At 46.6% G+C, this 27,476-nt stretch overlaps 1 protein-coding gene across 1 annotated transcript in view; it reads right to left on the bottom strand.

Annotated features, from left to right (window-relative positions):
• The window catches only part of LOC134983223 (zinc finger protein 260-like), an 82,883-nt gene extending 77,748 nt beyond the window's left edge, over positions 1 to 5,135 (bottom strand). Inside the window, exon 1 of the mRNA XM_063948960.1 lies at positions 3,585 to 5,135. Coding sequence (XP_063805030.1) covers positions 3,585 to 5,097 — 1,513 coding nt within the window. The 5' untranslated portion in view covers positions 5,098 to 5,135. The remainder of the gene's footprint in view (positions 1 to 3,584) is intronic.
• Positions 5,136 to 27,476: the final 22,341 nt, after the last annotated feature.

The raw sequence follows: 27,476 nt of genomic DNA, 5'->3' as shown, positions 1-27,476 counted from the left end.
GGGGGCATCGGAGTTGGGCAGACCTAATCCGCCCTTCAAACGCGGCTGCCGTGGGCCCAAGAAACCATAGTCATTCAGGCGCGAGTCGACCACACGGGTAAAACAACGGAGGTAGGGTGCTAGGGGCTATTCCTGTACCTCTCCATAGTTCAGCGTCACGTTCTGGTGCTCTGAACTCGCATCACTACATCTCTCCAGTTCTGAGAATCAGGAACGTAACATATATATCTGTGAATGTGTTATAAGGAGTGATTTCTGAGAGGACACAGTATCTCTTATTACATGTACTCTTATATCTGATTGATTGTACTTTCCTCTGTATTAGACACTGTATATCTATCACATTCATTTCTTGTAAACAGGCTTCTAGTAATACACTGTCTCCATGATGTATTATATTGTATCTAATAGCTGACTGCACAGGTTTATATAGCTCTGATTAATAGACTGGTAAAAGGATACAGTATACATTTGGACACTGAAGCCCTCAGTGGCATGGGAGAATTTTTTTTCTCCAATGTTCATATTTTCAATTAATGTCAAACCTACTATCACTGATTATTATTTCATCATACGCTGGAGGTGATACTCTACATGGAGCAGCTAACATCAGACTCTTATAAGAGACCACTAATTAAATTGAAGAAGGTTCTCATATATTGACAAATCAGAGCTGATACGATAGAATTCTAACAATGTTATTAGGCTTAACACAGTTGAAATTGCCCCAACTTAATTGAGGAGTTTGATTCAAACTGATATTATTCCATTTTAGGGCAACACATCACGATTCATATACTCTCAGGCTAGCAAAAGGGTACCATGCCCGATTAAGAGATTTATTTTCAGATATTAGTAAAAGTACATTTTTTACTTTGTCATTAACAAAATCATTACAAAAGAGTGCGCCACACACTAAGCTCTCTTTTTAGTGATAAACCCACTAGTGGTTTACGCTAATAACTCCCAAAGAAATGCTTTTGTCAGTAGTCACATTATCAATAAATACAAGGGAACCAGTTCCAGTGGCAGCCATACATGCCCACGCCATGACACTACCACCACCATGCTTCACTGATGAGGTGGTATGTTTTGGATCATGAGCAGTTCCTTTCCTTCTGCATGCTCTTCTCTTCCCATCACTCTGGTACAAGTTGATCTTTGTCTCATCTGTCCATAGGATGTTGTTCCAGAACTGTAAAGGCTTTATTAGATGTTGTATGGCAATCTCTAATCTGGACTTCCTGTTTTTGTGGTGAACCCTCTATAGTCACTCTTGTGAAGTCTTCTCTTGATTGTTGACACATATACACCTACCTCCTGTGGGGTTTATTTACTAAAGTCCCGATTTTGTCAGTTTTTTTTCTAAGTGGCAACACGGGAATTTTCTAATCACAAATCGCGGCAGTGTTGGGGCTATTCATAATGGGTGACCCCAATTAACTTTGCTGTTAACCGCAGACCACAAAGTTCCCATCACTGGTTACAATGGAGCTCCGCACTGCTACATTGTAACCAGTGCGCTCCTCCTGATTAACAGTGCAGGAGCGCACAGCCAATCAGGAGAGTGCCATGATGTGGTGCTCCCTGATTGGCTGGCGGGACCTTCACTGACAGTCAGAGTCACGGGGGGTCCCGCCAGTCGAGGAAAGGGGTTCCATTGTATACATGGGACCCCATTCAGTGGGTGGTTCGGGTTGTTCGTTTTGTCATTTTAACAAGTACGTGGATTACAAAGATAAAGAAGAGGACCGATCTACACAGGATTGTTTGTAAGTATATTTTTTATTTACAGGTACCCCGTGGATTCGACTGGGGAAGAGGTCTGAGGGGCTCTGTGTCAACATAGGTAAGTATGTATGTGTGTAAGTGTGCATGTATGTAAATTAAAGTTGTACTTTCATGGTGTGTGTCTTGTGTATTTTTTGGTTTTTTTTTTGGTAGAACTACACATACCAGCGGGCCCATTATTTTCCAGCATGCTGGTACTTGTGGTTCTCCAAGTACCAGCTTGCAGAGAGGCTTGCTGGGACTTGTAGTTCTAAAAAAAATATTCTTTTATTTTAAACTATGGCTATCAGCCTCCCATCCACCGATCACGGATGGGGGGACAGTCTCAGGCTTCACCCCTGGCCCTTGGGTGGCTGGAGAGGGAGAACCCTTTATTTAAGGGGTCCCCACTCCTCCAGGGTACCCCGGCCAGGGTTGACTAGTTGGGGGTAAGGCCATGGCTGCAGGGACTAGTATAACAGTGTCCCCCGGCTGTGGCATTATCTCACTGGCTAGTGGAGCCCGGTGCTAGTTTAAAAAATATGGGGGACCCCTATGTCTTTTGTCCCCTGTATTTTTTGAACCAGGCGCAGAGCCCAGTGCTGTTTTTTTAAATATGGGGGAACCCTACACATTTTTCCCCCTGTATTTTTACAAACAGGACCGGCTCAAAGAGCCCGAGGCTGGTTATGCATAGGAGGGGGGGATCCCACGCAATTTTTTTAATCTAATTTTAACCCTTTCATCACTTCTCAGAACGTACACAATGAAGCCCTGCACGGATCTCACAGATCCGGCCGGGATTCATTGTGTTATGTCAGGCAGTGTTTTACTAATCACTCCTGTAACACACTGCCCGACAATACGAATCACATCGACATCGGAAAATACGAAACTAGAAAACTCGGCAGCTTAGTAAATTACCGTATATTGATTCAAAAAGTTGCAGTAAATTAAGTCCGATAAAATTTGAGCTCAAACTCCCATAAAAATGGCACAAACACGAATATTAGTAAATAAACCCCCTGGAGAGTGTTCTTGATCTGGGCAACTGTTGTGAAGGGGTTTTTCTTCACCAGGGAAATAATTCTTGTTTCATCCACCACAGTTGTTTTCCGTGGTCTTCCGGGTCTTTTGGTGTTGCCGAACTCTCCAGTGCGTTCTTTCTTTTTAAGAATGTTCCAAACAGTTGATTTGGCCACACCTAATGTTTTTGCTATCTCTCTGATGGGTTTGTTTTGATTTTTCAGCCTAAGGATGACTTGCTTCACTGATAGTGGCAGCTCTTTGGATCTCATATTGAGAGTCGACAGCAACAGATTTCAAATGCAAATGTCACATCTGGAATCTACTCGACCTTTTACCTGCTTAATTGATGATGAAATAACGAGGGAATAGCCCACTCCTGTCCATGAAATACCTTTTGAGTCGATTGTCCCATTACTTTTGGTCCCTTAAAAATTGGGAGGCATGTATAGAAATCGTTGTAATTCCTACACCGTTCACCTGATTTGGATGTAAATACACTCAAACTAAAGCGGAAAGTCTGCAGTTAAAGCACATCTTGTTTGTTTCATCTCAAATCCATTGTGGTGGTGTATAGCACCCAAAATACAAGACTTGTATCGATGTTTCAATATTTATGGACCTAACTGTATACTGCAAAAAGTATGGGAGATAGGATAAGAACCTTGAAGAACAATGCATGGCAATGATGAGTATACTCCAGAATATTAAAATGGTTCCTCACCTGAGTGATGTCTATTTTGTGCAACAAGATATTTATTTCTCAGAGTATGGAAATGGCCTCTCACCTGTGTGACTTCTCTGATGTATAACAAGATCTGATTTCTGTGTAAAACATTTCCCACACTCAGAGCAAGAAAATGGCTTCTCACCTGTGTGACTTCTCTGATGTCTAGGAACATCTGATTTCTGTGTAAAACATTTCCCACACTCACAGCAAGAAAATGGCTTCTCACCTGTGTGACTTCTCTGATGTCGAAGAACATCTGATTTGTGTGCAAAACATTTCCCACACTCAGAACATAAAAATGGCTTCTCACCTGTGTGACTTCTTTGATGTCTAAGAAGATTTGATGTGTTTGCAAAACATTTCTCACACTCAGAACATGGAAATGGCTTCTCACCTGTGTGACTTTGCTGATGTGTAACAAGATCTGATTTGTATGCAAAACATTTCTCACACTCAGAACATGGAAATGGCTTCTCACCTGTGTGACTTTGCTGATGTGTAAGAAGATGTGATTTCAGGGAAAAACATTTCCCACACTCAGAGCAAGAAAATGGCTTCTCACCTGTGTTATATCTCTGATGTCTAAGAAGATCTGATTTGAGTGCAAAACATTTCCCACACTCAGAACATGGAAATGGCTTCTCACCTGTGTGACTTCTGTAATGTTTAACAAGATCTGATTTCTGCGCAAAACATTTCCCACACTCAGAACATGGAAATGGCTTCTCATCTGTGTGACTTCTTTGGTGTGTAGCAAGTTGTGATTTCCGGGAAAAATATTTCCCGCACTCAGAGCAAGAAAACGGCTTCTCACCTGTGTGACTTCTCTGATGTTCAACAAGATCTGATTTCCGTGCAAAACATTTCCCACACTCAGCACATGGAAATGGCTTCTCACCTGTGTGACTTCTGTAATGTTTAACAAAATCTGATTTATGCGCAAAACATTTCCCACACTCAGAACATGGAAATGGCTTCTCGCCTGTGTGACTTCTTTGGTGTGTAGCAAGTTGTGATTTCCGGGTAAAACATTTCCTGCACTCATAGCAAGAAAATGGATTTTCACCTGTGTGACTTTTCTGATGTATAACAAGAAGTGATTTCTGTGCAAAACATTTCCCACACTCATAACATGAAAATGGCTTCTCACCTGTGTGACTTTGCTGATGTCTAACAAGATCTGATTTCTGTGCAAAACATTTCCCACACTCAGAACATGGAAATGGCCTCTCACCTGTGTGACTTCTCTGATGTCTATGAAGAAACGATTTGTATTTAAAACATTTCCCACAATCAGAACATGGAAATGGCCTCTCACCTGCCTTACTTGTCTGTGGGTTAATAGGTTTTGTGTTCTGTGTAAAATAATTGGCATCTATAGAACACGGAAACACTGTATCTTCTGTCAGAGCTGTAACAGATGCACCAAGATCAGAGTGATCAGGAGAACATTTCCCAGGATCAGAGGGATCAGCTGATAGAGCTGGATGTATAATTGGGGTAATGGGGTTATCTCCTGGAGAATCCTGTCTACTGTCATTATCTTTTATGTCACAATCCGGGGATAACATTAGATGTCCTTCTGAGATATTCCTGCTTGTGTGTCCATCTGCTGGAAATAAAATACATTATGGAAATGTGACATTTTCTGTAACATTATTAATCTTGTAAACAATAGGAGAAGACGACTCTCTGGGTCACTTAATTGTAAATGTGTGTATAATAAAACATAACTTTTTATGAAGGCTTTATAATATTGTGTCTCAGAGTATCATTGTGTCCACCCTCCTGAGAACACTCACAATAACAAATGTAATATTATAATAAGACTTAGATATATGTCTCTCTTGTACTGGTAACTAACCATGAAGTATAAATGGAGATGTAGTCACTCGCCAAGTCCTATGTCAGCACCAATGTAAAACAATGGATGGGGAACATATCGTATGAATTTGAGATTCTAGATGAACAATAATATCAGTAATATGAGCTGATGGATCAGAGAAATGTCTCCTAACGTTACTCCTGGAAGCATTGGTAAGGTAGCATTCCTTTATGTGTGTGCTCATACGCTTGTAAGACTGTACATGTGTTACTCACCCTTATATAAGGTATTTTGCTACAGCAGAGTAGGTGTGGAACAAGGTATTTTACATGCAATACACCATATAATACCCTGCAATCATCATCATCTGCTAGGTTACAATCCACTCTTACACCCCCATCATCAGTGTCTTACCTCTATTCTCTCAATAGTAATAAGGATGATGTGTGTACGGTAAATATGATACAGAGAATTACATATCCGGATCTATACAGCTGCCGCCATACTTCTGCTTCTCATACGTGTGCTACTGGCAGCAGTGAACATCTCAATGAGAGTGCAGGGAAGACAGCAGAGTCTGATGAGAAAGAAATTGGATCTGCATTTGCAGGGCTGTACCACACCTGTCATCCGTTATTATATAAAATAATAAATAAGTGGGGCGAGGTCCATCCAGACGTGCTTCCTGGAGCTCTCCTCACTAAGTGGCTTCTTATCTACCCTACCTGATAGCTCTCAGCCGCCGCTGGGACCAAGACCCAATCTATTAAGTCCCCCGCTCCTCCTGCCCTAAAGTCACTCGCTCCGCTCACTCTGGGCACCATTCACTGCTGCAGCCTAGTGACGCCGCTGAAGACATAGGCTGTATTCTGGGGCTAAGTGCGCCCAGTCTTTCCTGCACACTCTGGCCACCTGACTTGGAGGCGCTTTTGCCTCAGGTGGATGCACTTGCTCTTCCTCCACTGATGGGGACAGAACGGGCTGCCAACAGTCACCGGAGCCCGGTGGTGATATTAAGAAGTGAGCTGGCTGCGATCTTGGATCCTGGTACCCGGTCATCGCATGCTTTGCGTTCAATAAGGTTTAAAATTAATATAAGCTGCTAAATACGGCTGGACCGGGGTCACTACACTAAATTGAAGCATTTGCCTGGAGGTGAAACCACCGTCTATTTATATGGTACCACTATCATCTACTTCCTCTCAGTCTACATGCAGAGCCCAGTAACAAGTATCATCTGAGTACAGCTCATTACACTCTGATTACAACCTCACAGTATATTATTTTGTGGATTTATTCACTGAATATATTTTGCCATTTGTGTCTCTCTGTGCTGAGTACTTCCAGTCTGTGATCACGCTGACCTCTAGTGGAATTTCTCGGTCATTACTGTGTTATTTGAGTTGCATTACATCAGGTTTACTTTAAATTTTGGCTCGGATACCCCCGTCAGCTCGACTAAGAATGTCATTTTGAACTGAGTCATCTTGATGTAACCTCCTGACAGCGTTCTACTGCTCCTTTTATTTATAGATTGTTTGTATTTTCCTATCTCTGAGAGGTCAGTCTCTTTGGAGCCGGCTTATGGGGGTAATAATGAGATTAAGACACTCTAGATGGTCCTGTTACTCAGATGCGTCCATGCCTGCAAGTGCTCTATCTGACATGGGAGCACAGGATGTGACCAGTCAGACAAACTGTATTAGCAGCGGCAGAGAAGAGAAACTTCCCTCTGCTGCTTCTGTCAGAGGGACTGGAAGGTCCCTCTGCCTCTCTGCACTCTCCCCTACTGATTGCCGTGCTGCCGACTGGATCCCCCCAATCTAGCGGCTGCAGACAATGGCAGCCGCTGGGGAATGTATATTAACCCTCCCAAGCCACCCCAGGACTCCCCCTGTATAACTGGAGGCTGTGATGGTCACAATGGTTCCGATGGTCATGTTCCCAATCCGGTCACAGCTCATCAAACAATCCCTCCCGGGACCTCACAGGATCAGATCAACAGCGATGTAGTTACATCTAGTGTCCAATTACCACGCCAACGCGTTTCGTCACGAGGACTTCGTGACGAAACGCGTTGGTATGGTAATTGGACACTAATTGGACACTAGATGTAACTACATCGCTGTTGATCTGATCCTGTGAGGTCCCGGGAGGGATTGTTTGATGAGCTGTGACCGGCGGCTGTTCCACTGGTGCTATCCGGAGGTGCCGTGTGTGTGATAACATCGTGCTGCTGATCTCTTTCTGAGATGTATGTATATGTGTACTTCTTTTTATTAAATGCTCACAACTTTTACTGATATCCGCGCTCCTCGTTTGATCTTTTACATATATATATATATATTTATTTTTTTACTAAAATCATTTTGGACAGGGTTAAATTCATGTTTTTCACCTACTTCACTCATAGAAAACCCGACAATTTCGGAGCGGTTTTTGGCAAAATAAATCGTCAGTTAAGTGGTTAAGGACTGAAACAACCTCAGAACTTAACTCTAATATTCAAGCTTTGAGGTCCAGTATCAGTGAGATTGGCACTCGTACAGACTAAGATGAAAGAGATTGTTGCGTCTCACAAAGATCTGATCTCAGCACATGGCACCCTTCAGGAAGACCTGGTCTCTATTCATGATAAAGTCATTGATTTAGAAGTCAGGTCTCGGAGAAATAATATCAGAATAATGGGCATGACGGATTCTGTAACAAATGCTGAGCTTTATGATTATGCCACGGTTCTCTTTTCAGAAACTTCCACAGAAGGCTTCTGCCGTGGACCTTCTTATTGATAGGATCCATAGATCCCAAAGTCCAACCAGGCCTCTATCCAAGCACTGAGGGAAACTCTGCTCAGGGTCCACTTTCTTCATATTAAAGAACGCATTCTACAGGCTGCTTTGTATTCCTCGTCCACAACTGATTGCCTGGATAATCTGCAGATATTTCCAGATATTTCTCCTGTGACGCTGGCCAAAAGGCGTCTATTCCAACCCAAGGAAATATGCAATACAAATGGGGCTTTACTACTAAGCTTATTGTAACATGAAACAGCGCCTTCACAGTGATACATTCACCCGAGGATGGCCCTGCTATACTGAAAAAATGCGATTTTAATGCCTACAGGGAAATCCTTTTCTCGTAGTCCATAGGGGATACTGGGATGGTTTTAGTATCATGGGGTATAGATGGAGTCCATTGGATCCTGGCACTTCTTCAGAGTGTACTGGCTCCTCCACTCTATGCCCCTCCTAGACTCAGTCTAGGAAAACTGTATCAGAGAAGATGGACATACTTTGAGAGGAGGAAAATAGACAAGTGGTGAGAGAACGAACCAGCACACAACATAACAAGAGGATAGCAACACTAACCACAGCTTGAAAATAGGGACAGTAACAGCAGACCAAAACTAGAACACACAAGAACAACTCTCGCAGGAAAATATCGAAGCACAGAGGCGGACACCCAGCATCCCCTATGGACTACGAGATTTACTGTAAAGTATTAAAATCCTATAAACTCTAAAGTCCTAGGGGATACTGGGATGGTCTTAGTACTATGGGGAAGTTCCAAAACTCCCAGACCGGGTGGGAGAGTGCCGAGACCCCTGCAAAACTGATTGACCAAACTAAAGGTCCTCAGTAGCCAAGGTGTCGAACCTTTAAAACAGGCCTGGCCAAACTGTGGCTCTCCAGCCTTGCAACAGTTTTGCTATTAGGAAATGCTAAAAACTGTGGCAGGGCATGTGTAGTTTCACAACATCTGGAGAGCCACAGGTTGGACAGGCCTGATTTAAAACTTAATGTGTTCGAACCCGACCAAGTAGCTGCCCGGCATAACTGCAAAGCCGGGACAACCTGGGCAGCTGCCTAGGAAGAACCAAATTGACCATGTGGAGTGGGCCTGAACAGACCTCGGCAGCGGCAAAGCCGCCGAAGAGTGAACCTGTTAGATCGTAAGCCTGTTCCAACATGCAATAGACTGCTTCGGAGCAGAACAACCAATCTTTGAAGCATCATAGAGAACAAAAAGCAAGTCTGATTTTCTGAGACGAGCCGGCCTCTTGACATAAATCTCCAAAGCCCGAACCACATCCAAGGACATTGGTGTAACAGACGTGCCAGTGACAACCGGAACCACCATTGGCCAATTGATATGAAATGCTGACACCACCTTAGGAAAGAATTTCTAGTGAGTTCTGAGCACCGCTCTATCCTCATGGAACACCAGAGAAGGACTCTTACAGGATAAGGGCCCTAATTCCAAAACATGCCTCACTGAGGCCAAGGCCAACAACATGATATCCTGCCACGTCAAATACTCCATGTCCACCTTGTGGAAAGGTTCAATCAAACAGATTGGAGAAAGGCCAGAACCAAATAGAGAACTCACAGTGCTGTGGGAGGCACAAAGGGTGGTCGAATATGAAGGACACCCATCAAGAACATCTGGACCAATTAGAGAACAGCCAATTGTTCCCTGGAAGAAAAAGACAAGGCTGAGATTTGAACTTTTATGGAGCCTAAACGTAGGCCCACATCCACAACAGCCTGCAGGAAGTGCAAGAAACGTCCCAGATGAAAATCCACAGCAGAATGTCAGGAATCGTCTTACCAGACTGGCATCCGTCCGCCGCTGCGGACTCCGTCCTGGCTCCCTGCGGTCACCTGTCACCTATGCCCCTGCCATGGGACATCATCTGGATCCTGGGGGCACTCCTGAACCAGCGGGCGTGTGCGCGCCGCGTCCCCGCTAGGCCGCGGCGTGGGCGCCGCCATGACAGTCTCCAAACAGCTAGTATGCTGCGGCCAATCCGGTGCGTGGCCGCACCCACTTTCCTTTTCTCCATCCAATCCCTGCACACCATGGGGTATATAGGAGGCACAGTTTCACCTCACAGGCATCCTGGACTTTGTGTCATTCTGACTACCTGCATGAAAGGATCAGCTCCTGTCTCTCCTGAGTTCCTGCTAAGAACTTATACTCCTGGTGATTCTGCTTGCTCCCGTGGAACTTCAAGGCTCAGCAATACCGGCAACCTGCATTGGGCTTCACACTCATCACAACCTTGTGTGCTTCAGCCTGCGGTTGAAGACTAAACTCCAGGTGTGTTCATTCCTCCACCTGTGATACAGCTTGCTGCTGCCAGTGCCTGATCACCAGCACTGTGAGTTGGTCTCCTGCTAATGCTCAGGTTTGCAATTTCCATCAACTGCCTTAGTTCTTTGTTTTAAAACTCTGCTCTGGTTTCTAAACCAGTATCATTTCATTGACATTCATTCTGTTGTTTTATTTTCCGGATATGATTTCTCAAGTCACCTATCATTCATTGCCATAGACTATTTGTTACCATCTCAAGTATTTTCCATCTGCTATTATTTCTGCTGCATTTCTGTTATTATTTATCTGCTGAATAAATACCATTGCGCTCATGCGCAAGAACGTGATACAACCTCCTCGTCTCTTTCCTCCTACCTCCACTGACCCACTAGCGCCCCCTCCGGGGACACAGACCAAACACAATCTGACAGTAAGTCCAGGATCGATGGACTCGGATGGTGGACGGAGTGTGGGGTCAGAGGCCTTGCAAAATCTGGTCTCCCGTCTGGATGGTCAAGAGGTTGCGCAGCAGCAGATGCTTCACGTTCTACAAGGGATGTCCTCCCGATTGGATACACTGCAGCAGTCCCTGCCAAGTGTACTCTCACCTACTGTTACCCCAGCACCTGCCAGTGCTGTAAGTTCTTCTGTGTCGGCTGCATCAGCTCCAGTGTCACGTCTGCACCTGCCCGTGCCGAGCAAATATGATGGCAGTCCTAAATTATGTCGCGGGTTCCTTAACCAGTGCGAAATACAGTTTGAGTTATTGCCACATAACTTTCCTACACCAAGGTCCAAGGTTGCCTACATCATTTCCTTACTCTCTGGATCTGCTTTGAATTGGGTGTCTCCTCTGTGGGAACGTGCTGACCCCCTGATCAATAACTACTCTGACTTCGTGTCAACCTTTAGACGGATCTTTGACGAACCTGGTCGTGCAACATCAGCTTCGGCAGACCTGATCCAAATTCGTCAAGGTAACCGAAGCATGGGACAGTATGTCATCCAGTTCCAGACGTTGGCTGCAGAGGTCCAATGGAACAACCAAGCTCTGGTAGCAACCTTCTGGCACGGACTTTCGGATCGGATCAAGGACGAACTGGCAACCCGTGACATTCCTGTTCAACTGTCTGACTTGATCTCCCTGTGTATAAAGCTGGACTCTCGCATCCGCGAACGCAATAATGAACGCGCTCGGAGTGAGCCTCGCAGAATAAGGTTCATACCCCCTGTACAGTTCCAGCCTCCTTCTCCTTCTGACGAGCCTATGCAGGTAAATAGGTCCCGCCTAACCCATGAGGAACGGGCAAGAAGAATACGAGAGAGGCTCTGCCTATACTGTGCTGCTGCGGGTCATCAAATTAACTCCTGCACGATGCGTTCGGGAAACGCCAGATCCTGACTTGTAAGGGAGGAGTCAAGTTAGGATCATTCAGTCAAGCTCCTTCTCAACAAGATCTCATTATTCCGGTGACGCTAGAAACTTCCGTTGGGCTCCAGTCTGCGTCAGCATTAGTGGACTGCGGTGCTGCAGGAAATTTTATCACCCAAGCTGCGGTAAACAAATATTGCCTGTCTACCTGTGAACTTTCTTGTCCTGTTTACATCACTGCTGTGGATGGTAGTAGAATCTCCAAAGGGAACATTTCACATCAAACTACCCCAGTGGTTCTGGGAGTTGGATTTCTCCATTCAGAAATTATCAAGTTCCTGGTCATTCCTCAAGCCACCCAGGAGATTGTCTTGGGCATGCCTTGGCTCCAGCTACATAACCCACAGTTCGACTGGACAACGTTGCAGCTTACCTCATGGGGTTCACACTGTCATCATTCCTGCTTAGCCCAAGTGTGTCCTCTTAAGTCCACCGAAGTGAAGTCACAGCTAAGTCTCCCAGCAGTTTATCAAGACTTCGCAGACGTCTTCTGCGAAAAAGCTGCTGATATCCTGCCGCCCCATAGGGAATGGGATTGTCCCATTGATCTCCTTCCTGGCAAGAAGCCACCCAGGGGGCGCACCTATCCTTTGTCTGTTCCTGAAACAGAGGCGATGAGTAACTACATTAGAGAGAATCTTCAGAAAGGATTCATCCGTCCGTCATCATCACCCGCTGGCGCAGGTTTCTTCTTTGTCAAAAAGAAGGATGGAGGACTGCGTCCATGCATTGACTATCGGGGTCTCAACGACATTACCGTCAAGAATAGTTATCCTTTACCACTCATTACCGAACTGTTTGATAGAGTTAAGGGGGCTCGCATCTTCACCAAGTTAGATCTCCGCGGTGCCTATAATCTCATCAGAATCCGGAGTGGTGACGAGTGGAAGACAGCCTTCAACACTCGTGACGGCCATTATGAATACCTGGTAATGCCATTTGGGTTGAGTAATGCTCCAGCGGTATTCCAACACTTCGTGAACGAAATTTTTCGTGATGTCCTGTATAAGTACCTCGTTGTTTACTTAGATGATATTCTTATCTTTTCTCAAGACCTTCCATCTCATCGCCTACAAGTCTGTGAAGTTCTCCGACGTCTTCGTGAGAACCGTCTCTACGGGAAGTTATCCAAATGCACCTTCGAAGTTCCCTCTATACCCTTCCTGGGGTATATAATTTCCGGATCGGATCTTCAGATGGACCCGGCAAAATTGGAAGCCATTGCCAATTGGTCCATTCCAAACTCCCTCAAGTCTATCCAGCGATTCCTGGGTTTTGCCAACTATTATAGAAAATTTATTCGAGGATTCTCCACTCTCATCGCTCCTATTACCAACCTGACTCGGAAAGGGGCAGATCATTCCAACTGGTCAGAAGAAGCCTTGGCAGCCTTCCGGAAGATCAAGTTAGCCTTTATGTCTGCTCCAGTGCTGTCACAGCCAGATGTCAACAGGCCGTTCGAGTTGGAGGTAGATGCCTCTAATGTTGGGGTTGGAGCTGTTCTCTCCCAGAAGGGATCTGATGGGAAAGTCCACCCTTGTGGATTCTACTCTCGCAAGTTTCTTCCTGCAGAAGCTAACTACTCCGTGGGAGATCAAGAGTTATTGGCAATCAAACTGGCTCTCGAGGAATGGAGATATCTCCTAGAAGGGGCCAAACATCCGTTTAACATCTTCACGGATCATAAGAACCTGCTATACCTAAAAGCAGCTCAGTGCCTTAACCCTCGCCAGTCCAGGTGGGCTATGTTTTTCTCTCGTTTTAATTTTAGGCTTCATTTCCGCCCAGGTTCACAGAATGTGAAAGCCGACGCATTATCCCGGTCCATGGAATCAGAAGAGGGAACATCTGACTCTGTGCCACATTCCATCCTGAGTCCCGTGGTTTTCGCTACCTCTCAAGTCTCTCCAGCTCCACCTCCGGGTAAGACTTTTGTTTCCCCAGAACTCCGTCCCAAGTTGCTAGCTTGGGCCCACCAATCCAAGTTTACTGGTCATCCTGGTGTCCTGAAGACATTCAAGTTCCTTTCTGCGTCATATTGGTGGCCGAAGATGAAAGTGGACATCCAGGATTTCGTGGCATCCTGTCCTAAATGTGTGCAGCACAAGACTCCTCGTCAGTCTCCAGCAGGTCAGTTGCAACCCTTATCAGTCCCTAGTCGTCCTTGGTCTCATCTATCAATGGACTTTATCACGGATCTTCCACCTTCTCAGGGACATAACACTATTTGGGTTGTAGTGGACAGATTTTCCAAGATGGCTCATTTCGTTCCTCTCCAGGGTCTCCCTTCTGCCCCGAAACTAGCCCAGATCTTCCTACAGGAGATCTTCCGTTTACACGGGTTACCCTCCGAAATAATATCTGATCGGGGGGTACAGTTTGTAGCAAGGTTTTGGAGGGCCCTCTGTTCTGCCATGCAGATAAAATTGAAATTCTCGTCTTCATACCATCCTCAGACGAATGGGCAGACAGAGAGAGTCAATCAGGAACTTGAGACTTTCCTACGGCTATATGTGACATCCTCCCAGGATGATTGGTTTAATCTGCTCCCATGGGCCGAGTTTGCCCATAACTTTCGTTACCACACTGCTACAGACATGACACCATTCTTTGCAGTCTATGGGCAACATCCCCGAGTACCTGAATTTCAAGAACTTCCTCACATAGATGTTCCTGCTGCCACTACTGCTCTGACCCAGTTTTCCTCCATTTGGAAAAGAATTCACGTTTCCCTCAAAAAAGCCTCCAGTCGATATAAGGTCTATGCCGACCGTAAAAGACGTGCGGTTCCCCATTTGAAACCGGGGGACAGGGTTTGGTTATCAACCCGCAACCTTCGTCTCAGGGTTCCATCCATGAAGTTCGCACCACGCTTCATTGGTCCTTACCCTATTGAGAGTGTCATCAACCCAGTGGCTTACAAGTTGAAATTACCACCTTCACTTCGTGTTCCTAATGCCTTTCACATTTCTCTCCTCAGACCTCTAGTCCTAAACCGCTTTCAGAATACTCTTCCAGCAGGTCCCAAGGTTCGAACTCAGCGGGGCGTGGAATTTGAGATCAACAAGATTCTGGACTCTCGTTGCCGGTATGGACGTCTCCAGTACCTGGTCGATTGGTTCGGTTATGGTCCAGAGGAGAGAAGCTGGGTGAATTCATCTGATGTCCATGCTCCTAGGTTGGTCCGTGTTTTCCACAGCACTCATCCCTCCAAACCACGTGGGTGTTCGGTGTCCACCCCTAAAGGAGGGGGTACTGTCAGGAATCGTCTTACCAGACTGGCATCCGTCCGCCGCTGCGGACTCCGTCCTGGCTCCCTGCGGTCACCTGTCACCTATGCCCCTGCCATGGGACATCATCTGGATCCTGGGGGCACTCCTGAACCAGCGGGCGTGTGCGCGCCGCGTCCCCGCTAGGCCGCGGCGTGGGCGCCGCCATGACAGTCTCCAAACAGCTAGTATGCTGCGGCAAATCCGGTGCGTGGCCGCACCCACTTTCCTTTTCTCCATCCAATCCCTGCACACCATGGGGTATATAGGAGGCACAGTTTCACCTCACAGGCATCCTGGACTTTGTGTCATTCTGACTACCTGCATGAAAGGATCAGCTCCTGTCTCTCCTGAGTTCCTGCTAAGAACTTATACTCCTGGTGATTCTGCTTGCTCCCGTGGAACTTCAAGGCTCAGCAATACCGGCAACCTGCATTGGGCTTCACACTCATCACAACCTTGTGTGCTTCAGCCTGCGGTTGAAGACTAAACTCCAGGTGTGTTCATTCCTCCACCTGTGATACAGCTTGCTGCTGCCAGTGCCTGATCACCAGCACTGTGAGTTGGTCTCCTGCTAATGCTCAGGTTTGCAATTTCCATCAACTGCCTTAGTTCTTTGTTTTAAAACTCTGCTCTGGTTTCTAAACCAGTATCATTTCATTGACATTCATTCTGTTGTTTTATTTTCCGGATATGATTTCTCAAGTCACCTATCATTCATTGCCATAGACTATTTGTTACCATCTCAAGTATTTTCCATCTGCTATTATTTCTGCTGCATTTCTGTTATTATTTATCTGCTGAATAAATACCATTGCGCTCATGCGCAAGAACGTGATACAACCTCCTCGTCTCTTTCCTCCTACCTCCACTGACCCACTAGCGCCCCCTCCGGGGACACAGACCAAACACAATCTGACACAGAATACTGTTGACCCTCACATCAAGAGACACATTTCTTCCATATGCGAGGGTAATGTTTCGATACGACCATCTGCCCTGCTTGGAGCATAGTTGAGATAACATGGCCGGGAATCTGTTTCCTGGCAAAAATCCTCACAATCTACTTCCATTGCATCAAACGTAGACGTGGTAAGTCTGGATATACGAACGGCCCTTGTGTAAGATGATCATCCTGAATTGGCAGAGGCCAGGTGCCTTCGAGTAATAAGGATAGAATGTCTACATACCAAGCCCAGCAGGGACAGTCTGGGGCAATCAGAATTGCCTGAACCCTGTCCCTTTAAGTCCTTTGAGAACTCTGGGAATTAGAGGAAATGGAGGAAACAAGTACACCAACCGGTAAATCCACAGTGTCGCCAGAGCGTCCACTGCTGCGACCTGTAGATCCCTCATCCCAGAACAGAAACGCAGAAGCTTCTTGGTAAGCCGAGAAGCCAACAAGTCGATTTGCGGGTAGCCCCACCGGTGAAATATTTGCTGAAACACTTGCGGGTAGAGGCCCTATTGCCACAGGTGCAGATCGTGTCTACTGAGGAAGTCTGCTCCCCAATTGTCTACTCCCAGAATTAATATGGTGGAAATGGCCTTGGGATTCTGCTCCAACCAGAGGAGTATCTGGGACACCTCCCTCATTGCAGCTCTGCTGTTTGGGCCTCCTTGTTGGTTTATGTATGCCACAGTTGGTGTGGTGTTGGTGTATGGCCTGATACTGAAGGATAGAAAGAGGTCAGCAGAAAGACATTGTAAATCGCCCTGAGTTCAATAACATTTATCGGAAGGGAAGCCTCTTGATCAGACCGCCTTCATTGGAAATGAGCACCTAGGGTCACTGCACCCCAACCATGGAGGCTCTCATCCGTTGTCAACAGAATCCAACCCTGAATTTCGAAGTGTCGACCCTCCAGGAGGGAGATCAGCAACCACCATAAGAGGGAAATCGTGGCGTTTGGTGAATGGCATATCATCTGGCGCTTGTGCAGATGTGACTCAGACCATTTGTCCATCAGATCCAGCTGGAATGGTCATGCATGGAATCTTCCGTACCGAATTGCGTCGTAGAAGGCCATCATCTTTCCCAGTAAGCATATGCAAAGATGTACCGAGATTTTGTTCAGCTTCAAAATGGAACATACCATTGTCTGAATTATCTTTGCCTTGTCCATAGGAAGGAACACCTTCTGAGACACCGTGTCCAATATCATTACCAGGAACTGAAGCCTCTGCGTAGGTCCTAGGTGGAATTTCTGCAGATTGAGAATCCACCCATGATCCGTGAGTAGTCGTGTTTGAAGGCTGATCTTTTCCATCAACTGTGCTCTGAATATAGCCATTATGAGATCGCCCAAGTATGGAACGATGTTCACTTCCTGCTTGCGGAGTTGTAGCAACACCACTGCCAGCACCCCTGATAACACCCTCAGTGCCGTTGAGAGTCCAAAAGGCAAGGCCTGGACCTGGTAGTGGCTGTCTTGCAGTGCAAACCTGAGGTAAGCCTGAAGAGGCTGCCATATTGGGATGTGAAGATACGCATCTTTAATATTCAGAGATACCAGGAATTCCCCTTCTTCCATGTCACGCTTGGCATGAGTTGGGGATCTGACGACTGATAATTGACTGAGGGAGCAGCTATCGGCAAAGGAAGGAAACGAGGTGGCTGAATGTAGTTCTTACTCATTGATTGAAGACAGGCGCCGAAGATGTAGAGGGGTAGGCAATGATGACAATGACCGAGAATGATACAATGGCGAAAGATTCATTCAGTTTTAATGAGACCTCAAACCATACACAACGACTCGGAGAGAAGTCTGAGTGAATTCTAAAAGACGAAAGGTTCATGACTTGTAAACGATGCTGAAGAATACTGAATGAAGTGACTTGTGATTTGTAAACAATGCTGAAGAACACTGAATGAAGAGATGACTTGTGATTTGTAAATTACGCTGAAGAACACGGAATGAAGAGAAGGCTTGTGATTTTTAAACAATGCTGCAAAGAGGATCGCTATGAGCACCATCAGCAAACGGAGACCCTCTACCTGATAGAGGACCCAGCGGTTAAACCGCAAGAGCAGGTGGACTAGGAGCAAAGGACTGTAATAACAGAACTGACCACCGGGTGGCCACAATAGAACCAGCATACCAGGGGTTAACCCGGCAGTGCAGAGCTTGAGCACCTTACAGCAGCAAGTAACTTGTAGCACTGGCACCATAGCTAAACATCAACCCATTTTTATAAGGAAAGACTGCACCGGATTGGCTGGACATGAACTGGGATACCTATTGGCTTGGCTTAGTCTCCAACATGGTGGCTCCCTGCACAGAGGACACATGTGGAACCAGCACACAGCCACTACCTGTTAGGGTCTCCTGCCCTGTGCTGCCACGTCGTCATGGCAACCGGGAGACAAGTGCTAGTGGAGTAACCTGAGCGCAGCTGATACTCCGGTTCGGGTCTTTTGCTGTGCAGTGGTTATAGGCTCTGTGCACGGCAGGGGATCCGGTGCTGGTTTTTGTGCTCACAGTCTGTGAGGTCTGAGTGGGGCGTGGACAGCACCTGCTTTATAAGGCCTCTTTTCAGAGTAAGCAGATGCTGCTGAATCTTTGTTGGTTAGTCAGTTCATGAAAGTTAGCCAGTACGGTGTAGCTTTGTATTTGTTTGTTGCTTACTGCAAATAGGCCTGGGGATTTGGTATTACACTCTGCCAATCCAGACCTAGCAGTAAGACTGGAGTCAGTCGTTTAGCTTGCTGGAGTTCTGTTACTACTCTGTGAACTTAGCAAGTTTGCGGCTGTATTCTAAGACTTGCCTGTCTAATCCTGTCTCACTGTGCTAGGTGTCAGGGGTCAGTTTAGTGGCAGTAAGCTAAAACCTGTGCACTGCAAGTGAGAAATAGGATTGTGGAGACTCTCCTTGTGTCTATCATTCCATCTCTGACCAAGGAGTTTACTGCCACACCCGTTGGTAACCCTTTATGGTTTTGCTGTTGCCCTTAGCAACAGCATTTCGGGTTCTCTACGTATTAAAACACAACATCTTGCTTTTTCCATCTGTGCAGTTCTAATACAAGGGAGATACCCAGTTCCTTAGCCTCTGGGCTTCTCTGTTCACTTTGTGTGTATTTTGTTACCCTATTACCTTCTGTGTACGTTATGTCATATTCCCCAGTTTGTCTGTGAGTCCATTTGTTTTGCATAACAGTTTAAACACCAGTACATTCCTGCAGACACTGGAGTGCATAACAGTTCTGACACCAGTACTTTCCTGCAGGCACTGGTGTGCATAACATATTCAGCAGCCAAATACTCCTGTTGAAATTTTGTGGGAATATGGAGCATACCCCTCAAAATACGTTGCAACAGGTGGTCGATCAGGTGCAGGTCCTGACTCGACAATTTAATGATTTGTCCATTAAAATGCACACCTCCCAGGCTGCTGGCGGAGCTCCCGCAGCAGCAGCACCTGCAGGGGTTAAGGAGCCGAAAGTAAATCTCCCGGATCGTTTTTCTGGAGATCGCTCGCAGTTCTTTTGTTTCAAGGAGAGCTGCAAGCTATACTTCCGGCTTAGGCCTCAGTCTTCTGGGTCGGAGATTCAGCGGGTGGGCATAGTGATTTCCTTGCTACAAGGAGACCCACAGGTCTGGGCCTATGGGTTGCAGCCTGACTGTCCGTCGCTTAAAAGTGTTGATGCTTTTTTTACGGCACTGGGCATGTTGTATGATGACCCTGACAAGACGGCCTCAGCCGAGGCTCAGATTTCGATCCTTAAGCAAGGGCGAAGGCCAGTTGAGGTTTACTGTGCGGAGTTTCGGAGGTTGGCCCATGATACCCAGTGGAATGACCCAGCCCTGAGACACCAGTACCGAAGAGGTCTTTCTAACCAGATAAAGGACCAACTGGTACAATATCCCTTGCCTGATAGCTTGGATCAGCTCATGCAGTTATCCATCCGGGTGGATAGACGGCTGAGAGAGCGTAGGCTTGAAAGGGAGACTGAGATTTCCTTCCTTCCCAAGGGAACCCCAGACTCTGAGGAATTTTCTGAGGAGCCTATGCAGATTGGGGCTACCCGCCTCTCCTCGCGTGAGAAGACGCGGAGGAGACAGCAGGGGTTGTGTTTGTACTGTGGGAATAAAGGTCATGTGGTAGTATCATGCCCAGAAAAGCCGGAAAACTTCAGGGCCTGAGGGTGATGGGAAATATCCTGTCAGGCCAGAAGTCAGAATTTCCCAAGAAGACTTTTATCATTCCGGTGACCTTGAAGATCCTCGATCAAACTGTCAAGACTGAGGCCTTTGTGGACAGTGGGGCCGACGGGGTTTTTATGGACCGCCAATTCGCCCTGAAACACTCTGTTCCCTTAGTACCCTTGGCATCGGAAATTGAGATTTGTGGGTTAAACGGGGAACCATTATCCCAAGGTAAAATTACCTCTTGCACTAGCCAGATTTCTTTGTTTATTGGAGCCACACACTCTGAAAAATTGTCCTTTTATGTGACTGTCTGTACTTTTGCCCCATTGGTGTTGGGGTTACCCTGGTTAAGGGCCCACAATCCTCAATTTGACTGGGTCTCTGGGGAGATTCTTAGTTGGGGTACTGATTGTTTCAGGAGTTGCTTGAGCCTTCCAGTCAGGCTCTCGCAGCTAAGTTTGCCAGGATTGCCAGGGTGTTATGCAGATTTTGCGGACGTGTTCTCCAAAAAAGTTGCAGAGGTACTACCTCCCCATCGCCCCTATGACTGTGCCATTGATTTGTTGCCAAATGCTAAGCTTCCCAAGAGCAGGTTGTACTCCCTGTCACGTCCTGAGACTCAGGCTATGGCAGAGTACATTCAGGAGAACTTGGCTAAGGGATTTATCAGACCTTCACAGTCTCCAGTTGGGTCGGGGTTCTTCTTCGTGGGTAAAAAGGACGGTTCGTTGCGACCCTGCATCGACTTCAGGGAATTGAACCGTATCACGATTAAAAACTCATACCCACTGCCTCTCATTTCGGTCTTGTTTGACCAGCTTCGTACTGCCACCATTTTTTCTAAGATTGACCTACGCGGTGCGTACAATCTAATCCGAATAAGAGAGGGGGATGAATGGAAGACTGCCTTTAATACCCACTCAGGGCATTATGAATATTTGGTGATGCCTTTTGGGCTCTGTAATGCCCCGGCAGTCTTCCAGGATTTCATGAATGATGTGCTCAGGGAATATTTGGATAGATTCTTAGTTGTATACTTAGATGACATCCTAATCTTCTCCCATTCCCTGGAGGAACATCGGAAGCATGTACGCTTAGTCCTCCAGAAACTCAGAGACCACCGGCTTGGGGCGAAGCTGGAGAAGTGCGAATTTGAAGTTCAGCAAATCGCATTTCTAGGATATATTATCTCCCCAGAAGGTTTCCAAATGGAGGGTTCCAAGGTACAGGCAGTCCTAGATTGGGTGCAGCCCACTAGTTTGAAGGCGCTTCAGCGTTTCCTGGGCTTTGCGAATTTTTATAGACGATTTATCGCTGGATTTTCGTCTATAGTGGCGCCCTTGGTGGCACTCACTAAGAAAGGGGCGGATGTTGCTCACTGGTCTTGTGAGGCTAAAGCGGCTTTTGCCCGTCTCAAAAGGGCATTTGTTTTGGCCAAGGTGTTGCGACACCCAGATCCAGAGCGTCCTTTTGTGGTGGAGGTGGATGCCTCTGAGATGGGTATTGGGGCAGTGCTTTCTCAGATGGGAGTGTCTGATAATCGCCTTCATCCCTGTGCTTACTTTTCCCGTAAATTTTCGCCTGCCGAGATGAAATATGACGTGGGTAATCGGGAATTGTTGGCTATTAAGGATGCACTCGAGGAGTGGAGACACTGGCTTGAGGGGGCTAAGTTTGTGGTCTCAATTCTCACTGACCATAAGAATCTGGCATATTTAGAGTCAGCGAAGCGTCTCAATGCCAGGCAGGCACGATGGGCTTTGTTTTTTGCTCGCTTTAATTTTTTGATAACATATCGCCCTGGGTCAAAAAACATCAAGGCTGATGCGCTCTCGCTGAGTTTTGCTCCAATCCAGGAGACCACCGAGGAGCCGTTGCCCATTGTTTCCCCATCATGTATTAAAGTGGGCATTACCCAGGACCTCTTATCATTAGTCCTTAGAGCACAGGAGCAGGCTCCTCCAGACCTTCCGGTAGGTCTTTTGTTTGTGCCTCCTAGGTTAAGACAGCGAGTGTTCCTGGAATTCCATGCCAAGAAGTCGGCAGGTCACCCGGGTATTGCCAGAACTCGGGAGTTGCTATCTAGGGCGGTGTGGTGGCCCTCGGTGGCTAAGGATGTGGATCAGTGGGTTCGGGCATGTGACATCTGTGCCCGAAATAAGACTCCTAGAGGGGTTCCTGTTGGCCCATTACATCCACTCTCTATTCCATCTAAGCCATTGACCCACATTTCAATGGATTTTGTGGTGGACTTGCCCAAATCCTCGGGGATGACAGCCATCTGGGTTGTCGTTGACAGGTTTTCGAAGATGGCGCACTTCGTTCCACTGGTTGGGCTGCCATCAGCCAGACGCCTGTCTGAATTATTTATGCTGCATGTTGTGCGTCTCCACGGGTTGCCACTTGATGTGGTCTCTGACCGCGGATCCCAGTTTGTGGCCAAATTCTGGAGGGCATTTTGTTCCGATCTCCAGATTTCTGTCAGCTTGTCATCAGGCTACCATCCGCAGTCTAATGGGCAGACTGAAAGGGTGAACCAGTCCTTGGAGCAGTTCCTCAGGTGTTATGTCTCCAAGTGTCAGACTGACTGGGTTGCTCATCTGTCCATGGCGGAGTTTGCCTATAACAACGCGGCTCACTCTGCTACAGGGATCTCTCCCTTCCTTTGTGTGTATGGGCATCATCCTAAGGCCAATTCTTTTGACCCCCTGGACTCCACGCCTGGTGGTTCCTCTGTGGTTTCGGTCCTTAGAGGAATTTGGCGGAAAGTGAAGAAAGCCCTTGTGTCTGTGTCATTAGTGACCAAAAGGGTTTTTGATAAGCGGAAAAGACCCTGCAGCTTCAAATTAGGAGACTTCGTCTGGTTGTCTACCAAGAATTTGAAGTTGAGACAGCCATCTCATAAGTTAGGCCCCCGGTTCATCGGCCTTTATAAGATCACCAGGGTTATCAATCCGGTGGCATTTCAGTTAGATCTGCCCCGTTCTTTGGGTATCAATAAAACATTTCATTGTTCCCTTTTAAAACGGGCGATTAGTAATCCTTCTTCCAGTGGAAGACCTTCCCCTCTTCTGATACGTGGCCAGAGGGAGTTTGTTGTTGAAAGGATTCTTGACTCCAAGGTGGTTCGGGGTCGGCTGTCATTTTTGGTGCACTGGAAGGGGTATGGCCCGGAGGAGCGGTCGTGGGTGCGCAGTTGTGATCTTCATGCCCCCAGACTGATACGCTCTTTCTTCTCGCAGTTCCCCGATAAACCCGGTGGTAGGTTTTTTTTGACCCCTCGTCAGAGGGGGGGTACTGTTAGGGTCTCCTGCCCTGTGCTGCCACGTCGTCATGGCAACCGGGAGACAAGTGCTAGTGGAGTAACCTGAGCGCAGCTGATACTCCGGTTCGGGTCTTTTGCTGTGCAGTGGTTATAGGCTCTGTGCACGGCAGGGGATCCGGTGCTGGTTTTTGTGCTCACAGTCTGTGAGGTCTGAGTGGGGCGTGGACAGCACCTGCTTTATAAGGCCTCTTTTCAGAGTAAGCAGATGCTGCTGAATCTTTGTTGGTTAGTCAGTTCATGAAAGTTAGCCAGTACGGTGTAGCTTTGTATTTGTTTGTTGCTTACTGCAAATAGGCCTGGGGATTTGGTATTACACTCTGCCAATCCAGACCTAGCAGTAAGACTGGAGTCAGTCGTTTAGCTTGCTGGAGTTCTGTTACTACTCTGTGAACTTAGCAAGTTTGCGGCTGTATTCTAAGACTTGCCTGTCTAATCCTGTCTCACTGTGCTAGGTGTCAGGGGTCAGTTTAGTGGCAGTAAGCTAAAACCTGTGCACTGCAAGTGAGAAATAGGATTGTGGAGACTCTCCTTGTGTCTATCATTCCATCTCTGACCAAGGAGTTTACTGCCACACCCGTTGGTAACCCTTTATGGTTTTGCTGTTGCCCTTAGCAACAGCATTTCGGGTTCTCTACGTATTAAAACACAACATCTTGCTTTTTCCATCTGTGCAGTTCTAATACAAGGGAGATACCCAGTTCCTTAGCCTCTGGGCTTCTCTGTTCACTTTGTGTGTATTTTGTTACCCTATTACCTTCTGTGTACGTTATGTCATATTCCCCAGTTTGTCTGTGAGTCCATTTGTTTTGCATAACAGTTTAAACACCAGTACATTCCTGCAGACACTGGAGTGCATAACAGTTCTGACACCAGTACTTTCCTGCAGGCACTGGTGTGCATAACACTACCGCTGGCCTCAGCCTCCAAGACGCCGCACTCCAGCAACAGGACACTTGGAAACAGACACCTCCGGCTGCCATTCTCCGCTCCCCAGGACCCCGGCCTCCAGATGCCCGGCAGCCGCACCGAAGGATATTGCTGCTTTAGCTCCTATCCATCACAGTAACACCAGACAGCTAACAGGAAGGCCACAGGGATCAGAACCAGATGTAAGACTCCAGATGCTGACAGTACCCCCCTTTTTAGGGTGGTCTCCGAACACCCACACTGCTTAGTGGGATTCTTGGCATGAAAGGCACAAATCAGTCTTAGAGCATGAACATCCTCTGCAGCCACCCAAGATCTTTCCTCCGGAACATATCCTCTCCACTATATGAGATACTGGAGACGACCATACCTCTTGCGGAAGTCAAGAATCTTATGAACCTCGAATTCCTCATTTTGAGTAGCTTGCACCTTGGGAGGTTTAGGGAAAGCTGTTTGAAAATGATTTAGTACAAGAGGCTTTAGCAGAGACATGTGAAAGGTATTGGGAATTTTCAAATAGGGAGGCAGTTTCACCTTGTAAGAAACAGGATTCAACACTCTTTTAATAGGATACAGACCGATGAATCTTGGAGCAAACTTTTTGGTAGGAACGTTGAGTCTGAGGTTTCTGGTGGATATCCAAACACGATCTCCCACTTTGAGACTAGGAACAGCCCTCCGTTTCCGATTGGCGTAGTTTGTTTATTCCTGGGAAGTCTTAAGTAGCGCCTTATGAATTTTTCCCCACATCTTAGTGAACTGCCGAACAGCGGATTCAGCAGCAGGAACCTCAAGAGCTGGGAGAGACTCAAAGGAAGAAACTTGTGGATGAAAACCATAGTTAATGAAGAAAGGAGTGGAATTGGTAGAAGAATTATATAGGTTATTGTGGGCAAACTCAGAAAATGGGAGGCAATCCATCCAGTCATCCTGAGCAGGGGACATGAACATCTGTAAGAAAGTTTCCAGATCTTTTTTGACTATTTCAGTTTGTATGTCAGTCTGGGGATGGTAGGCTGAAGAGAAGTTCAACTTGATTCCTAGGACAGAGCGGAGAGCTTTCCAGAATTTGGCGATGAATTGAGGACCCTGATCAGAAACTATTTCCTGTGGAAGGCCATGCAAATGAAAAATGTATGAGAAAAACAATTTGGATAGCTGAGGAGCAGAGGAAAGACTGGTGAGGGGTATGAAGTGAGCCATCTTCGAAAATCATTCCACAATGACCCAAATGGTGTTGTGCCTGGCAAATCGGTTATGAAATCCATAGAGGTGTGAGTCCAAGGCTTTTGAGGTGTTGGAAGTGGATGAAGATGACCCGAGGGAGATGTTCGTGGACTTTTATGTTGAGCACACTTGGAACAAGATGCTACAAATTCAAAGACATCCGTTTTAAGATGAGGCCACCAGTAGAATCGCTGAATGAACTTGAGAGTCTTTAGACCACCGGCATGACCCATGAAAGATGAAGAATGAGCCCACGTAAGCAATTTCCTGCAGTTTTGGTGCTACAAAAGTTCTCCCCGGAGGAGGAAGAGGAACAGTAGGAGTGGAAGCAAATGAAGCCGGATTCAGAATAAATTGTTTCAGAGGAGTTGAGTGAATCGTCTGCTTGAAAAGAACGAGAAAGTGCATCTGCTCTTCGATTTAAGGTTCCTGGGCGGTTTGAAGGAGAACCGAGAAAAGAGAGCCCACCTGGCTTGCCGTGGGTTTAAACAATGAGCTGGCTGGAGGTACAGAAGATTCTTGTGATCCATGATAACAGAGATAGGGTGTTGAGCTACCGCTAATAAATATCGCCACTCTTCAAAGCTAATTTTATGGCCAACAGTTCTTGTTCCCCAATAGGATAATTTTGCTCAGCTTTGGAGAATCTTCAAGAAAAATATGCACAAGGATGACTTTTCTTATCTTCAAAGAGCTGAGAAAGAACCGCCCCGACATCCACCGAAGAAGCATCTACTTCCACCTGAAGACTGAGATCAGGTTGGCAAAGAATTGGAGCGGACATGAAGGCCTCTTTTAAGAATGTGAAGGCTTTCAGAGCCTCAGGTGGCCAAATCGAAGGATTGGCTCCTTTCCTGGTTAACATGGTAATTGGGGCGATGATAGTGGAGTAGTTCTTGATACATTATCTGTAAAAGTTGGCAAAGCCAATAAATCGTTGGATCCCTTTTAGAGTGGTAGGAAGAGTCCAATCATGAATCGCTTGTACCTTGGTTGAATCCATCTGTAGCTCCTGGGTAATATTTGAAAAGAAAATAGTGTTAAAACCCCTTTTCAGCGTCAGCGCCAGTGTGGGCTTGCACAGAGGGACAACAGCAGCACTTAAGCTGTGTGCCCTCTGCCCTAACGCCGCCATCTGTACCGGGGACCCCGATATTGTACTCCCCACTCAATTAGGGGGGGTGGCATGTTGTGAGGAAGAGCGCACACCGCTGTGGGTGAGCGAAACAACCCCCTTCAGGAGCTATGTCCTGTCAGCGGGGACCCAAAACATTAACCCTTCAAGAGGTTGGTACCGGCCCCCCCCTAAGTCTCACGATGCAGGCAGACTGGTGACAACCCGTCCTGCCTGAAAACATCAAACTAAAATACATTCTGAAGAAAACTCTCTGGAGCTCCAGAGAATGCACCCGGCTCCTTGGGCACAGTTTCCTAAACTGAGTCTGGTAGGAGGGGCATAGAGGGGAGTAGCCAGCACACACTAATGGTTTCTTAAAGTGCTAGGCTCCAATAGACCTGATCTATACCCCATAGTACTAAGACCATCCCAGTATCCCCTAGAATGTTAGAGAAAGTGGGACATTACTATTGACAATCCTTCATGACACTTTACCTAAACAAATCCCGGAGGAGTTGTCTTCCGTTTCGAAATAATATGCTAAAGGAGTAAGACTGTCAGAGACATTCAGAGTCTGT

The sequence above is a fragment of the Pseudophryne corroboree genome, assembly GCF_028390025.1.
Source record: "Pseudophryne corroboree isolate aPseCor3 chromosome 3 unlocalized genomic scaffold, aPseCor3.hap2 SUPER_3_unloc_10, whole genome shotgun sequence".
In the NCBI taxonomy this organism is placed as follows: Eukaryota; Metazoa; Chordata; class Amphibia; order Anura; family Myobatrachidae; genus Pseudophryne; species Pseudophryne corroboree.
This window is presented reverse-complemented; position numbering and strand designations above follow the sequence as displayed.